The sequence below is a fragment of the Scyliorhinus torazame genome, chromosome 9, assembly GCF_047496885.1.
Source record: "Scyliorhinus torazame isolate Kashiwa2021f chromosome 9, sScyTor2.1, whole genome shotgun sequence".
Taxonomy (NCBI): domain Eukaryota; kingdom Metazoa; phylum Chordata; class Chondrichthyes; order Carcharhiniformes; family Scyliorhinidae; genus Scyliorhinus; species Scyliorhinus torazame.
Window position 1 is genome coordinate 77,946,165 of NC_092715.1, and position 18,104 is coordinate 77,964,268.

At 47.1% G+C, this 18,104-nt stretch overlaps 1 protein-coding gene across 3 annotated transcripts in view; it reads right to left on the bottom strand.

The window, feature by feature from the left end:
• Positions 1-18,104, bottom strand: part of LOC140429339 (xanthine dehydrogenase-like) — a 452,003-nt gene that overhangs the window by 234,641 nt on the left and 199,258 nt on the right. For all 3 annotated transcript variants that reach the window (XM_072516190.1, XM_072516191.1, XM_072516192.1), the window contains one exon: positions 9,926-10,027. In XM_072516190.1, coding sequence (XP_072372291.1) covers positions 9,926-10,027 — 102 coding nt within the window. The remainder of the gene's footprint in view (positions 1-9,925; positions 10,028-18,104) is intronic.

Consider the following 18,104-nt stretch of genomic DNA (forward strand, 5'->3'; position numbering starts at 1 on the left):
CATATGACAGTCTTGCCATCCCTGGAATCAGCCTGGTAAACTTTTGCTGCATTCCCTCGAGAGCAAAAACATCCTTCCTCAGAAAAGGAGACCAAAAATGCACACAATACTCCAGGTGTGGCCTCACCAAGGCCCTGTATAATTGCAACAACACATTCCAGCTCCTGTACTCCTAGGGCAGCATGGCTGCATAGTGGTTAGCACTATGGTTCCCTGTGTCTGTGTGGGTTTCCTCCAGGTGTTCCGGTTTCCTCCCACAAGTCCCGAAATACATGCTATTAGGTACTTTGGACATCCTGAATTCTTCCTCTGTGTACCTGAACAGGCGCCGGAATGTGGCGACTCGGGACTTTTCACAGTAACTTCATTGCAGTGTTAATGTAAGCCTACTTGTGACAATAAAGATTATTATTACTATTACTCGCAACCTCTCGCAATGAAGGCCAACATACCATTAGCCTTCCTTACCGCCTGCTGCACCTGCATGCTTAACTTCAGCGACTGGTGCACAAGGACACAAAGGTCCCCATGCACACTCCCCTCTCCCAATTAACAACCGTTCAGGTAGTAATCTGCCTTCCTGTTTTTGCTTCCAAAGTGAATAAGTTCACACTTATCCAAATTATACGGCATCTGCCATTGATTTGCCTACTCGCCCAACTTGTCCAGATCCTGCTGTAGGATCTATGCATCCGCGTCACAGTTCACCCTCCCACCCAACTTGGTGTCATATGCAAACTTTGAGATGTTAATTTTGTTCCCTCATTCAAATCATGAATATATATTGTGAATAGCTGGGGTCCCAGCACCGATCCCTGTGGCACCCCACTAGTTACTGCCTGCCAATTGAAAAGGACCCATTAATTCCTTCTCTTTGTTTCCTCTCTGCCAACCAGTCTTCTATCCTCCTGAATACATTTCCTCCAATCCCATACCCTTTAATCATGTACAATAATCTCTGATGTGGAACTTCGCCAAACGCCTTCTCAAAGTCCAACATCGACTGGCTCCCCCTTGTCAACTGTACTAGTTACATCTTCAAAGAATTCCAACAGATTTGCCATTGAATGTCAAAGGGCAATGGTTAAGACATCTCTTGTTGGAAATGGTCATTGCCTGTCATTCGTGTGGTGCGAATGTTATTTGCTACTTGTAAGCCTAAGCCTGGAACTCCTGCAGTGATGTCCTGGAACTGAAATGATTCACCTCCAACCACCACCATCTTCCTTTGTGCTTGGTACGACTCCAATCAGTGCAGTTATCCCCCTGATTCCCATTGACTCCAGTTTTGTGAGAGCTCTTTCATGCCACACAACACAAGGTCTTGATGCAAAGGGCAGTCATTATCGTCTGACCTCTGGAGTTCAGCCCTTTTGTCTACGCTTGGGCCAAGGATCTAATCAGGTCAGAAACCAAGTGGCTTGAGAGGGTGGCCACTCTTACCAATGCTGCAGATTGGTGAGGGAGAGGTCAAACAGGTTTTCCCACCTTCTTGATTCTCTCCCTATCTCCCACAAGCCCATCCTGGCAGATCAGGACTCAGCCAGCTCCTTCAGTAGGTATGCGAGAGGCAGCACGGTTTTGTGAAGGGGAGGTCTTGTCTAATTAACTTGAGTTGAGTTTTTCGAAAAGGCCACAAAATTGATTGATGCAGGTAGGGCAGTGGATGTTGTCTATATGGACTTCAGTAAGGCCTTTGACAAGGTCCCTCATGGCAGACTGGTACAAAAGGTGAAGTCACACGGGATCAGGGGTGAGCTGGCAAGATGACGACAGAACTGGCTAGGTCATAGAAGGCAGAGAGTAGCAATGGAAGGGTGTTTTTCTGATTGGAGGGCTGTGACTAGTGGTGTTCCGCAGGGATCAGTGCTGGGACCTTTGTTGTTCGTAGTATATATAAATGATTTGGAGGAAATTGCAACTGGTCTGATTAGTAAATTTGCAGACAACACAAAGGTTGGTGGAATTGCGGATAGCAATGAGGACTGTCAGAGGATACAGCAGGATTTAGATCGTTTGGAGACTTGGGCGGAGAGATGGCAAATGGAGTTTAATCCAGACAAATGTGAGGTAATGCATTTTGGAAGGTCTAATGCAGGTAGGGAATATACAGTGAATGGCAGAACCCTCAAGAGTATTGACAGTCAGAGAGATCTAGGTGTACAGGTCCACAGGTCACTGAAAGGGGCAACACAGGTGGAGAAGGTAGTCAAGAAGGCATACGGCATGCTTGTCTTCATTGGCCAGGGCATTGAGTATAAGAATTGGCAAGTTGTGTTGCAGCTGTATAGAACCTTAGTTAGGCCACATTTGGAGTATAGTATTCAATTCTGGTCGTCACTCTACCAGAAGGATGTGGAGGCTTTAGAGAGGGTGCAGAAGAGATTTACCAGGATGTTGCCTGGTATGGAGGGCATTAGCTATGAGGAGCGGTTGAATAAACTCGGTTTGTTCTCACTTGAACGACGGAGATTGAGGGGCGACCTGATAGAGGTCTACAAAATTATGAGGGGCATAGGCAGAGTGGATAGTCAGAGGCCTTTTCCAAGGGTAGAGGGGTCAATTACTAGGGGGCATAGGTTTAAGGTATGAGGGGCAAGGTTTAGAGGAGATGAGGCAAGTTTTTTTACACAAAGGGTAGTGGGTGCCTGGAACTCGCTGCCGGAGGAGGTGGTGGAAGCATGGACAATAGTGACATTTAAGGGGCATCTTGACAAATACATGAATAGGATGGGAATTGAGGGATACGGACCCAGGAAGTGTAGAAGATTTTAGTTTAGACGGGCAGCATGGTCGGCACGGGCTTGGAGGGCCGAAGGGCCTGTTTCTGTGCTGTACTTCTTTGTTCTTATGCTACCGAGCCACTCTTGATGCTGGACATTGAAGTCCCTCACCCAGAGTGCATTGTATGTCCTTGCTACCCTCAGTTCTTCATTCAAGTAATGTTCAACATGGAGGACAACTGATTGATTAGCTAAAGGAGAATAGTAGATGGCAATCAGCAGGGCGTTTCCTTGCTCTCGTTTGACCTGATGCCATGAGATTTCATGGGGACCAGAGTCTTTGCGCAGAATGCTGTTGAGGCATTGGGGCTCTTGCCTGTTGGCTAGAGAGGTAGTGGGCAGCTTGTGTCCCCCCCCCACCCACCCATCCCCCAAACCCTTCCAGGACCTTGGCGTGACTGTGGGCAAAGGTAAGCAATGTGAGGGTGGGGGTGGTGAGTTCACTGGAATATAGGGGAGGGGCTGTCAGAAGCAAAGGGGTGCCTCTCAGTGACTCCTCACCCTTCCCAATGCCTGGTCTCGCGTTCAGGCACCGAGTACCTTTGATCATTAGAACATTAGAACATTACAGCCCAGTACAGGCCCTTCGGCCCTTGATGTTGCGCCAACCTGTGAAACCATGTAGCTACCTGGGTTGGCCACTTCCCGACTTAAAATGGAGATCCGCAAAGAATGCAGGGAAATTCAGTCAAGCCAGGAAAAACTAGCAGGTGCAAAGTTTCCTGTGTATTAGAACTTGCAGAAACCCAGACAGCCCTGAAACCAACAGCCATCCGCATATTAATGACCGATCCCCAGGAACAATTGGAACATTTAAGGTTAATAAGGCCAAGCCAGACTCCTCGGCGCCAGCAGGAGCCAAGACAAAGGAAGGCCAACGGACTCTCAGGGACCACCCAGCGATCAGGGAACGGCTCCAGTATTGAAGAAATCGATCCAAGTGATCGGAACGTAGTCCAATCACTTGGAACCAGATACGGGGTCCGCCCCGAACGGCGCAAAGCCCCTGGGGACTATAAAGTAGAGTGCCCAAGTTCAACTCGTCCTTCTTGGCAGGGTCACTCAGCAGCCCGAAACAACCCTTGACAGTGACCTGCCTAAGCTGCCGCATCAACCAAGTAAGTCTCCAGTCAACGCACGCTACGAGATAGGCGCTCCTAGCTACCAGTCTATACCAGCTTTGAATCCTGCAGACTCAGAATCGAACGAAAGGCCATTTGTTCCCCTGACCTGGTGGGCCAGTTCCGAAGCCAAGTATAGGCCTTTTAGTGTTAGAGATAGTCTAGTAAGTAGAGTTTTATGCATGAGTAGTGATTGACTGTGTATAATAAATGTGTTTTGATTTGAATCTTACTAATTGGTGTATTGAGTTATTGATCAGCACTTGAACTTGAACCTCGTGGCGACTCTAGAGCAAAAGCTATAGAAACAGAGCAAATTAAGTAAAGACACAACGAGCAACATTTAAGAGCCAACCAAAAGTTAGCAACAACCACTCTAAAGCCCATCTACACTATTCCCTTATCATCCATATGACTATCCAATGACCATTTGAATGCCCTTAGTGTTGGCGAGTCCAGTACTGTTGCAGGCAGGGCATTCCATGCCCTTACTACTCTCTGAGTAAAGAACCGACATCTGACATCTTATGTCTTATATCTATCTCCCCTCAATTTAAAGCTATGTCCCCTCGTGATAGCCATCACCATCCGAGGAAAAAGGCTCTCACTGTCCACCCTATCTAACCCTCTGATCATCTTGTATGCCTCTACTAAGTCACCTCTTAACCTTCTTCTCTCTAACGAAAACATCCTCAAGTCCCTCAGCCTTTCCTCATAAGATCTTCCCTCCATACCAGGCATCATTCTGGTAAATCTCCTCTTCACCCTTTCCAATGCTTCCACATCCTTCCTATAATGCGGCGACCAGAATTGCACGCAATACTCCAAATTCGGCCACACCAGAGTGTTGTACAGCTGCAACATGGCCTCATGGCTCCGAAACTCAATCCCTCTACCAATAAAAGCTAACACACTGTATGCCTTCTTAACAACCCTCTCAACCTGGGTGGCAACTTTCAGGGATCTATTTACATGGACACCAAGATCTCTCTGCTCATCCACACTACCAAGAATCTTACTTACCAAGAATCGAGGAACACCCACTCCTCCAGAGATGACAAGTTACCTGCAGGGTAGCAGCTGTTGTACATATCACATGGCAAAAGGCCTGTCAGCAGCTAGGTTATTCCCAGAAATGGCAAGGTGAGGCCCTTAATTGGCAGTATGATGAGAAGGTTGACCATGGATGTTCCCACCCAGAATTTAATTTGGGTGGAAAATTGTGCAGACTAGGTGGATTGGCCATGCTAAATTGCCCCTTAATTGGGAAAACAAATAATTTGGGTGGAGATGGGAAGGCGGCGGTTCAGGTGCATCACCATGCCACCTAAGTACATGTTTTTCCTGCCTCCAAGCTTGCCACCAGCAAGAACAAACAATTCCGCCGGGTCAGTCTTCACCTTCTCGGGTGAAGAGCCCCGGCCTCTTCAGCATTTCCTGATAAGTATATCCTCAGTTTGGTACCATTGTTGTAAATCATTTTTGCACCTCACCCAATACCAGTGTCTCCTTTTTATAATGTGGAGATGGGTGCCCACAGTATTCATTAATTATGGCCTAACGAGGGTTCTGTGCAAGTTTAACATAACATGATGCATGTTCAATGTGCATTACAATTCTATCTCCCAAGAAATTAACCACCTGTGTTTTGATTGCCTTTTTAATGACTTGATAAACCTGTGTCACTAGGTTTTCGCAATTTGTGGATCTATAATCCCAGATCCCATTTTGTCTTTGCCTCATTTAGACTCATTTTCCTTATTAGTCCCACCAAAATGGAGTATCTCATCAGTTATCATTATTGAAATTTATATGCCAAACAATATGTGGAATCTTTAGACCTTCCTACCAAAATGCAGTACCTCGTATTTATCCATGTTGAAAGTCATATGCCAATTACATGCCCATTCTACATGCTTATTCATTATTTCATAATTTGTTGTATTCTTCATCAGTATTAACTGTACCCTACCCCCAAATTTGATGTCACCTGCAAATATTGAAATTGTACTTTCAGTTCCAGAATCAAAATCGTTGCTCTAAATTGTGCTTCCAGCACTTATGATCACCTCTTCCTACCTTTCGCCAGTCCAAGTAACGCTTTAACTCTGCTCTCTTTTTAAAGAAAATATCAATCTGTCGCACACATAATGGATTCTTAGTCTATTTTTTCACAATTATTCAAGAAATGAAATGAAATGAAATGAAAATCGCTTATTGTCACAAGTATGCTACAAATGAAGTTACTGTGAAAAGCCCCTAGTCGCCACACTCCGGCGCCTGTTTGGGAATTGAACCGTGCTGCTAGCCTGCCTTGCTAGAAGCCAGCTATTTAACCCTGTGCTAAACCAGAGGGAGTGCCAAAAAGTACACTCATGCCATTGATACCTAATAGAGTGTTTTCTTTACTGGATTAGGTTCCTTGATAGTGCCAGCCACGTGTAGGTTTCAAACATTCAGGGGCAGCACAAAGTGAACTTGTCTGATTTTCTAAACCACAGGCACAAGAATTCCAATTTGTCACCCAGAAGACCCAAGGTTCAAGTTATTCAAAAGACACCAGGGTCTGAAGTCAATGTTGCACGGCCAAGATAATCTAACGAGGCTCAGTAACAAACAAGAGGTGAAGTGTCAGGAAGACAAAGATAAGGCAAGGGTTTAACGGAGCTGGTCAGGAAGAAAACAGCTGAGCTCAAGTGGAACATGGCAGTGATAGACAAAGACATGACAGTCTCAAAATCAATCTGCCAAAATAAACTCTGTAATACAGGGATATGATTTAATATCTGGAAGGAGACATTGCATAGGCCACCAGGGCTGGCAGACAGTATTAAAAAAATATGTAGCAGAAAAGCCTGCAGAATATATTATAGACCTGTTGAAGCCCAGGAGGAGAAACTCAAATTCATCTGAATCAGTAAGAAAATTACCCTTGGCCAAAATCAAAAGGGATCTAAATATGTGGATTGATACAGCTATCTGCAAAAAACAAATATATTTTTTAATGAGGTCAAAAAGACATGACTCCTCAACCTAAACAATAAAGCACGGTCATAACGAGAAGTTTGAGATGACACCAACAGGAACAGAGGACAGCCAAAAGGTAAGCAGACACCAGTTTCAAATTTCTCCAACAATTCCAGTAAAGCACATAAGTGCTGAAGAGCACACACATTATAAAAATGGACTGCTTACTGCCACAATCAATTAGTTTTGCAGTGCTCAACTTGCAGCCTTTCCCTTGTAAAAGCCTGGCATGTTCATTTCCTGGTCATGGACACACTGTTCTGACTCACAGCTGAGATTGCAGACCCACTTCCCAGTGCTCTGCACCAATAATTAATTGTAGGGCCAGACCACCCACCCCTTCCATCTCTTCACCAGAACAATTTAAATTTGATGCAATGAAAATGAAGCTTCACCATGCTCCTGGTATCAGAAAGTCACATTATTCTCTATTGCTCTATAGACCACAAGAGGCATGCATCCTGGAGCGAGTTCAGGCACTAATACACATGTTGAATCAGCCTGTATGCAATTCAACATATTCACACACCCAGGTTGTGAAAAGTTATACTGGCACAATATGCAACTGTACTCAGCCTGTATGCAAACTGCCCTCAGGAATTACATCGGGCAGGAGATACAGAAGTCTGAGAATACGCACAAACAGACTCAAAAACAGCTTCTTCCCCACCAGACTCCTAAATGACCCTCTTATGGACTGACCTCATTAACACTACACCCTGTATGCTTCATCCGATGCCAGTGCTTATGTAGTTACATTGTATATGTTGTGTTGCCCTATTATGTATTTTCTTTTATTTCCTTTTCATGTATTTAATGATCTGTTGAGCTGCTCGCAGAAAATTACTTTTCACTGTACCTCAGTACGCGTGACAATAAACAAATCCAATCCAATCCAATCCAATCTTCAAATGTGAATGAGGACCTACAATGATGGATCTCCATGGGAGGGAAATTTAATCATAAAACTGCAGCCATCTCCTGCCAGGTAGAAAATAAGCTTAAATGGAAGGTCACCTCAGAGGCTTCTGCTGTCATCAAACAAGACTTTTTCCTTTTAGGATAGGATTAAAGTGCCAGAGAAAGGTTGTTAAAGCAGACTGATCGATGGCTATGCAGCGACAGTAGCTCAAATGGAGAAATCATGATGACCCAATCTCAAAACAAATCTGAAAGCCAATAAAACTAAACACTTGATTCAAAATGGCCATTGGGAAAGATTTAATAATACTTAAACTTGGAAAAATATAAAAGAAGAAATTGAAAGACATTGAAGCTGGTCACTGACAGGATTCCAGAAGAGTGACTCTCTAAAGAAAGATAAACCCTCTTGGAGAACAAAAAATTAGATGGATGGGCAATGTCCACCCATCTACCCCAGTAACCCAATATTTGACTGTTGTCCTCAGCCAGTTGATGGGTTAGAATCACAACTAGGCCAAACTGGGAGAACTGACCAGGCTTTTTCTTAATTAGTTGGGTTTTTCTTGCAGATTTGGCACAGGGTTTAAGTGCAGCAGAACATTTTGTCAAAGTCGCATATCGGAACAGACATAAGGAAAGTATACCTATCCCACACGACATGGAGCGGTTCAATAAAGCAGTTAACCATCACCTTCGCAAGGCCAATTAGGGATGAGTGATGAATGCTGGCCTATCCAGCGGCACGATCAACAAATACAAAAAAAATGGCACAGTAAACACAAAGGGTCGCAACCATGTCCTTGTACAGGAAATGGCATAACAGCTAAGTGTCAGAGAGGCAGAGCCATTTCATATTGTTGCATACAAGTGGAAAAGCAGGGACAGCTGATCATGCAATTGTGTATAGTGATCAATGTGCATGCAGAAAACGATCAGATTTAGCACTTTTTTAGCTAGTCCCAATCTAATATGGACTCCTGAAATCTACCCAAGGCGTGGAAACTAACCCGCTCACCTTGGGGACCTTGGGCAAGCGCCATTCAGTGCTGGTCTCCATAAATGGAGAACAGACAGAACGGCGCTCGTGGGCCTCCCAGGAAATTAGAGACCCCCAGGGCAGAGTGGCACCCTGGTACTGCTGGTGCCACCCATGCACCTTGGCATTGTCAGCCTGGCACTGCCAAGGTGCCCAGATGGCAATGCCAGAAGGCAGGGGCATAGCTAGGGTGCCAGGTTGGCAATGCCATGGTGCCATGCTGGCATTATTGCCCTGACGGGGATCATGCCCGAGGATGCCCTGTGCGAGACCTCCCCGGGGACTCCCGACAGATGGCGGGCAGGATCCAGTCTTGCATGGCTAAGTCAGTTTAAGAACTGGATCTAATGGCCACCCAGCATCTACCAACCTCGCTGAGGAGACCCCATCAGTACTGGTCTCCACAAACGGAGACCAGATAAAACGGTATTGGGGGTGGGGGTCTCCCAGGTGATCGGAGGCCCATGGGTGGTTGGCCTCCAGGCAGGGTGGCACCCTAGCATTGCTGTTGCCACCCAAGCACCTTGGCAGTTCCACCGTGTGCCAGCTCAGGTAGCACGGCCAGGCTGGCAGTGCCAAGCTGGCATTTTGCCCATGCCAGGAATTGGGCCCAGGGGTGCCCTGGGTGAGGTGGGAATTGGAGGTCTGGATGACTCCCTTATAGGTGAGTTTGTGGAAGGGGGGGTGGGTCCGAGGGTTGCATCAGGGGCTCAAGAGATCTGGATGCCATCCACTCGCAGGAGCTCCTCAGTGCAGGAAATGATGCTGAGTGTGGCCAATGACAGGGCACTGAAGATAAGCAAGGGTGCCGTTAGATTGCTGGTTCATCCCTAGTGCTGCAAGTGCTGGGAACAACCCGGCTAATGCCGTCAGAAACAACGCAATTCTTTGGGGTTAAATCGTGTCCATAATCTCTGAAATGCTAAAAAATCTAAACTCTTGCCCCATCTCCCTTCTTACTGCACCTTTAAAACCCTTTTTGGTCTCAACTTTAACATCGTCTCCTTTAATTCTCTAAATGATGCTGTCATTACCGTCATGTAAAACTCCATTCACTCGAACCATGAGACGTCCTGGAGCAGTGCCAACTTCTGCTGGGTCACTACATTGTCCCTGAAGTGAGGTGGTCTCCATCTCTGAACATGGGAACAAAAATCAATAATCAGGACAAAAGAATGAAAGCACCGGCTCAAGTATGAAAAACCTCACAGAAACAAAGTAAGTGCAAGTTTTCAAATCTTTCGACTTGTTAAGACTGCATCACATCATTTTGCACAACCTGTTCTTGGCTTGATTTATAAACATAAGTTTAATTGAGTGATGCTGCACTACTGATATGCATGTTTGAGCACAGTTGCAGAGACAGGTGCCATGCTCATACCGACATCTATTCTGAAATTCAAAGTAATTCTTATATTTTAAAACTGCACACAAAAGGCTAAAATATGGCTGCCTGAGGATCACTTTACTTCTTCTGTGGGTTAACACCACTCTCCTGCTCATGGGGGAACAAAAGGTACATTCCAGACAGGTGTGGATCAATGCCCTTTCCCGAAACCAATCCAAAAGATTATCAAATTGAATGGGGCATTTGAAAACAAAGACAGTAACTGTCTCAAAACCTTACGATGTTAAACCACAACACAGGATGCTGGTATCAACGTGAACACCTCCACTATTTGGAAAAGGACTTAGATCTGTAGACAGTCACATGATATGGCAGCCATTTTTAAAAATCAGCAGATTGTTTGCAGGCGGTTCCACCAAAGCCAAACTAACTTCAAGTATTTAGGCAGCTACAGCAATTGACAGCAATATTTTGTGAGCGGGAGATTCCAACAGGCAGAAGGACTCTCCCCACCCTCCTCCCTCCCCTCAACCTGCTCCAAATTAAGAGGCCACATGAGAATCTTACTCATGGAAAACTGACAGCAAGAAACCCCTAAGCCTGCTGAGAATCCTTTGTTTTACAAGGTCCTCACTTCAACTTCAAAACACCAACTTCCTTCAGAAACCAGGCCTTCCTCGCCAGGAATTGTACACCAGAGATTGAGTTCACCATGATTCTGATCTTGGGTAGAAAAGGAACACAAATACCATCCCTGACACAGGGCTACAACACTGGAGCATTGCATTATCCTGCTGCCATTTTACTTCTTGAAAAGCACAATATTAAATCTAAGTTCTTGCTGTTATTCCAACCTATTTTTATTGCTGACACCTAGAGTGTAACCTTGTAATACTAGCCATATGAGGTTACTTGCATTAAACAGTATAGTCAGACTAAATGCATTCATATTTGGTTAACAAAATGTTATGTTTGCTTGAGATTTTAATACTTTAGTGGATGACAACCTTTCAATGCTCATAATCTCGCAAAATAAAACAGTGTACATCAAAAGGAAATCGGCTTGATTTTCATCATTGCAGCATTGCAATAATACTCAGCATTCCAAAAGAGCAGAGAGGGAAAAAAGGGTATTCTCAGTGAAACGTAACGAGGCTTAACAAGGTGTAAATTAGACTTATCAGAATTAGAATGGTAAATTGGTGAGGTAGGGAGCTTTCACTGCACTCTGCTTGAACACAAGGGTCTGCGATGATCTTGTGGACAGCACAAAGACCAATATCAGCAAATTGTTCCTTACAGGATTCCCCTACACCCACTCCCTGGTTTACCTGGTCATAGCACTGATACTCACAATTTTCTGCCCTGCTTCCCAATGTTGTACGTGAATATCACGAGCTTCAATTTATTATTGGAACTTTAAAGTCCAGCAAAAACAAAGCTAATTGGAGAATTTCTCAGTACTCTCTCAGTCCAATATACCCAGAAGTCAGAGCTAGCTATCATCCACAATCAAAGATACAATAGATAAGAGAAGCTGACTGGTGACTTAATAGAGGTCTTAGTGATGTTGGGGTTAAAAGGGTAGACAGGCAGACATAGAGGAGAAGTTTCTACTTATGGGGAATTCAAAACCTGAGGCCCACCAATATACAAGTCACTAAAAATTCAAATAGGGAAATCAAGAAAATCTTCTTTACCCAGAGAGTTGGAAGAAAGTGAAAAAGACCATGCTAAGGAGTAGTTGAGGCAAATAACAAAGATGCACTTAAGAGGAAGCTCAATTAGAAGATGAAAGAGGAAAGAAGAGAAGGAAATGCTAACAGGGCTTGATGAAATGGATGAGAGGCAGCAATATGGAGCATAAATATGAACTGGACTCACATGCTCGTTTCTGGATGCTGTTGGACACTATGGGCGGGATATTCCACGCAACCTGCTGCATGTTTTGCAGCAGCAGAAACAACCCGCCATTGGCCGGCATGAGATCTACTGGTCCTGCCATTGTCAGGAGGGTGGCCCATTAAATGCATCCCTCGCCACTCGGAAACCCGCAGCGGAGGTGAGCCATTAGCAGGACCGGAAGATCCCACCAACGTGAATGACAGGAAAGTTCCAACCTATGTTTTGAGCTTTGCAAGCACGAGCTGGTTGGGTACGGTCAGTCCTCTCTGCCTGTTGCAAACAGTCAAAGGGACATGTTACTTGATACACTCTTCCAATATCAGTTCCCTATAAGAAAACTATTCAAGATGTCCTATGCTATTCTTGCTCATGTATTTGCTTTATTTGGCCCCTTATTCTGCGATGTAACCAATCACTGTTTGTCAATGTACCATTTGTCAATGTACTCTGTCGTCAATCGACAATGTACGTACTGTGTACGTTCCCTTGGCCGCAGAAAAATACTTTTCACTGTACTTCGGTACATGTGACAATAAATCAAATCAAAAACTGGGGAATATGGCCTGCAGACCTGGCATCACACCATTCCATATGAACATATTGAAATTTCTGTACCACATTACCCATTTATGTGGTGGGCAGAACATCTTGATGGCAGCATCCTGTTAATAGGCAGTACCACTCGTGTTGCTCCTGCATAGTTGCAGCGTGAAACAGTTAGCTACACCTATTGCTCACATTTTTGAAACACCTTGACCTTCCAGGAGTAATCAGAGGCAGACTGCACATTTTTGAAGCCTTAGACCCATTCAGGAGGTTGTGCGATAGAAAGAATCTTGTGATTCTGACCTTATTGAGTGCAAGATGAAAATCTTCATGTCTCTTTTTTCCCCAACAATATTCCCTGGTACATTTACTTTAAGAGTGACAACCTGATGCAGTTTCATTAGTGCAACTCAAAAATGGGTTTGGTTCAAAAAAAGGACAATTTAATCAATTTTAAAAACTCTATACATATATTTAGTAAGTGACATTGGTGTCAGTGCGCTCTTTAAAAAAGCCTCAAAGTACATTTTAGGAGCCCCATGGAAGGCCCACAGACTGCCACAATTAGCAGAAATTTGCAATGGTGATTAATTTAATCTGGTGTGATGCAGTTTTGTGGGTGGGGCATGCTTTCTGAAGGCGTTGGTTGAGTCAATTTCAGGCAATTGCACTGAAAAACACAGCTCAACTGAGCAGAGCGCCAGGATCTTTTTCCATTGTGTAAATTATTAATTGTCTATTTCTTCAAATTGTAAATTAATTCACATATAGCAACAAATCTTTCAGGAAAGAGGACCCTTATCCTATTCTGCTGTTTCTGTCATTGCACCATGGGAGCACGTGGGGGAGACACAGGTGCCAGTTTACCCCCTACACTTTTGGGAAAGATGCTACTGCAAGAACTCTTCCTGCTGTTATCAGTGGCTCATGACACAGTTTAACTGAACAATGCACCTACTATCAATTCCATTTATCCATGCATCACCTTTTAGTCCTCATGGGTTAGGGTTCAATCCGTGTTACACCACAGAAATGCCTCATTCTAACAGATCACAACATCGACCACAGATCTCGGCTTACTTTGAGTGTTAGTGCTGCTAACATTGAAGTGTCCAGCGGAAAGTAAAGAAAAGTGGCAGAAATAGATGGGAACCCCATTTAAATAGGAGGTAAAGCAATGCCATGAAACTAGACATCAAGGTTACCCAAGATCAAGAAGTCAGGTGGCTGTTCTTTTAAAAAGGAACAGTAAGACTTCCGGTTGCGGCGATGACCAGCTAAGCCGCACGTTTCGGCGGCTCCAGCTCGAACGGACATTCGGGCTCTTTTAAGAGCCCCAACGGGGAATTTTTTCAGGACGAAACCCAGTGTGGAGTGAGACAACAGGGAGTTACCCCCAACGAAAAAGAAAAATATCGTCGGCGGCGGCCAGATCGCGAAGAATCCTCGAGGATAGGGGCAGAAGGAAAAAGGAGCAAGGTGGCGGCGGAGAGAGCCCAGGCGACATGGGGGCCGGACCAAGACGAATTTTTGAGACGGTGTGTGGAGCTGCTTAAGGAGGTACTGGCCCCGATGCTACAAGCAATTGAGGGGCTTAAGGAGGCACAAAAGACCCAGGAGATGGAGCTCCGCGTGGTGGAGCAGAAGGTGACGGACAACGAGGACGAGATCCTGGGCCTGGCGGTCAAAATGCAGACGCACGAGGCGCTCCACAAAAAGTGCATTGAAAGGATTGAAGTCCTAGAAAACAGATCACGGAGAAAGAACCTTCGGATCCTGGGTCTCCCCGAGGGAGTGGAAGGAGCGGACGGCGGGGCTTACGTGAGCACGATGCTACGCTCGCTAATGGGAGCTGAGGCGCCCTCGGGCCCCTTGGAAGTGGAAGGGGCCCATCGGGTCCCTGCGAGGAGACCAAAGGCGGGAGAACCACCTAGGGTGACAATCGTGCGATTTCATCGCTTCAATGACAGAGAGGTGGTTCTGAGATGGGCCAAAATGGTACGAAGTAGTAGATTGGAGAATGCGGTGGTACGGGTGTACCAGGATTGGAGTGCGGAGGTGGCGAGAAGGAGGGCGAGTTTTAATCGAGCCAAGGAGGTGCTACACAAGAAGAAGGTGAAGTTCGGGATGTTGCAGCCGGCGCGACTGTGGGTCACGCACCAGGAGAGGCATCACTACTTCAAAACGGCGGAAGAAGCATGGACCTTCATTAAAAACGAGAAACTGGATCAGAACTGAGGGACTGATGTTGGAGGGGAAACGACAATGCTGATGTATATAGAGATGTAAATTGGGGAGGGGGGACACTAAGAAATGTGGGTGCCGGTGGGGGGGGAAGAAGAGACATAGGCGGGGGATGGGGAATGGGAGTGGGGCGGCAGAGGGAGCTGCGCCACAAGGGGCGGGACAACTATAGAGAACACGGGGCTTATTGTTCTTGTTCCCGCGCCAGAAAGATGATGGCGGGAAGATAGGCGCAAGGTAGATGGGAGTTCTCCACACGGGGGGGGGGGGTGGTCAAGGAGAGAGCGGGAGAAGCCGGGGTCAGTTGAAGTCAGCTGACTTTCGGAAGCAATATGGGGGGAGTAATCATGCTAGATGGGGATCTAGCGGGGGGGGGGGCGAGGATAACTGGGTTGCTGCTGCAGAGATCGAAGAGGAACTGGTAAAAGGGTGGTCGGGGCGGGAATGCGCCGCCTGAGGAACGGGTGGGTGCGCGGAACCGGGACGTGGGACTGGCCTAGAGAGGGTGATGGCTAGTCGACAGGGGAGGGGGGCAGGCAGCCCCCCAGTTCGGCTGATCACGTGGAACGTGAGAGGCCTAAATGGGCCGATTAAAAGGGCCCGAGTGTTCGCGCACTTGAAAGGACTGAGGGCAGACGTGGCCATGCTTCAGGAGACGCACCTGAAGGTGGCGGACCAAGTTAGGTTAAGGAAAGGATGGGTGGGATAGGTGTTCCACTCAGGGTTGAATGCAAAGAACAGCGGGGTGGCCATGCTGGTGGGGAAACGGGTGTCATTCGAAGCTAGGAACATTGTAGCAGATAGCGGAGGCAGATATGTGATGGTGAGTGGCAGACTGGAGGGAATGGAGGTCGTGTTGGTTAACGTATATGCCCCGAATTGGGATGATGCGGGATTTATGAAGCGGATGCTGGGACGTATCCCGGACCTGGAGGTAGGAAACCTGATAATGGGGGGGGGACTTCAACACCGTGTTGGACCCAGGGTTAGATAGATCTAGATCTAGGACCGGAAGAAGGCTGGCAGCGGCCAAGGTGCTTAGGGGGTTTATGGACCAAATGGAGGGAGTGGATCCGTGGCGATTTGTTAGGCCGATGGCCAAAAGTTCTCCTTCTTCTCCCATGTTCACAAGGTGTACTCCCGGATAGATTTCTTTGTTTTGGGAAGGTCACTGATCTCGAGGGTGGAAGGAACTGAGTACTCAGCCATAGCTGTTTCAGATTATGCCCCACACTGGGTGGACCTGGAACTAGGAGAGGAGAGGGAGCAGCGTTCACTCTGGCGACTGGATGTGGGATTACTGGCGGATGAGGGAGTCTGCGGAAGGGTGCGGGGATGTATCGAAAGATACCTGGAGGCTAATGACAACGGGGAGGTCCGAGTGGGAGTAGTATGGGAAGCACTAAAGGCGGTGGTCAGAGGAGAGCTGATCTCCATCAGGGCCCACAAGGGGAAAATAGAGGCCAAGGAAAGGGAAAGACTACTGGGGGAGATTTTGAGGGTAGATAAAGAATACGCGGAGGCCCCGGAGGAAGGACTATACAGGGAGAGGCGATGACTCCAGACGGAGTTCGACCTGTTGACCACAAGGAGGGCGGAGGCACAGTGGAGGAAGGCACAGGGGATGAGATATGAATATGGGGAAAAGGCGAGTCGCCTGTTGGCCCATCAGCTGCGAAAGAGGACAGCGGCAAGGGAGATAGGGGGAATTAGGGATGAAAAGGGAGCTACGGTGCGGAGAGCAGGGAAGATAAACGAGGTGTTTAAGACCTTTTACGAGAGACTATATAGGTCCCAACCCCCGGAGGGAAAAGAGGAGATGCGGCAGTTTTTGGACCAATTAAGGTTCCCGAGGGTGGAGGAGCAGGAGGTGGAAGGCCTGGGGGCGCCGATTGGGGTGGACGAGGTTACCAAGGGGCTGGGGAACATGCAGGCAGGGAAGGCCCCGGGACCAGATGGGTTCCCGGTGGAATTCTATAGAAAATATGTGGACTTGTTGGCCCCGCTGCTGGTAAGGACCTTTAACGAGGCCAGAGAAGGGGGGACCCTACCCCCGACAATGTCGGAGGCGACGATATCACTAATCTTGAAGCGGGATAAAGATCCGCTGCAGTGCGGGTCCTATAGGCCTATCTCACTGCTAAATGTGGACGCCAAGTTGCTAGCAACGAGGATAGAGGATTGTGTCCCGGGGGTGGTGCACGAAAACCAGACAGGGGAGACAACTAAATGTCAACGTGCGACGGCTATTAGGGGTGATAATGATGCCCCCTGCAGAGGGGGAGGCAGAGATAGTGGCGGCAATGGATGCAGAGAAGGCATTTGATAGGGTGGAGTGGGAGTATCTATGGGAGGTGCTGAGGAGGTTCGGGTTCGGGGACGGGTTTGTCAGCTGGGTTAAACTCCTCTATGGAGCCCCAACGGCAAGTGTGGTCACAGGTCGGCAAAGGTCGGAGTATTTTCGACTACACAGGGGAACAAGACAGGGATGCCCGTTGTCCCCATTACTGTTCGCGTTGGCAATTGAACCACTGGCCATAGCGCTGAGAGACTCCAGAAAATGGAGAGGGGTGATTAGAGGGGGAGAGGAACACCGAGTGTCACTCTACGCGGATGACCTACTGCTGTATGTGACGGACCCAGTGGGGGGGGATGACAGAGGTCATGCAGATATTGAGGGAGTTTGGAGATTTCTCGGGATATAGGCTTAACATGGGAAAGAGTGAGCTTTTTGTGATACACCCTGGGGACCAGAGTAGAGGGATAGATGGCCTACCGCTAAGGAGAGTGGAACGAAACTTCCGATACCTGGGGATTCAGATAGCCAGGAGCTGGGGAACCTTACACAGACTCAATCTGACACGACTGGTGGAATAAATGGAAGAGCATTTCAAAAGGTGGGACATGCAGCCGCTGTCACTGGCGGGCAGAGTGCAGGCAATTAAGGTCATGGTCCTCCCGAGGTTCCTATTTGTGTTCCAATGTCTCCCTATACTGATCACTAAGGCCTTCTTTAAAAAAATAGATAGGAGCATCACGAGCTTCGTGTGGGCAGGGAAGGTCCCGAGGGTAAGGAGGGGGTTCCTACAACATAGCAGAGACAGAGGGGGACTGGCATTGCCGAATTTGGGCGACTACTACTGGGCCGCCAATGCGGCGATGATTCGTAA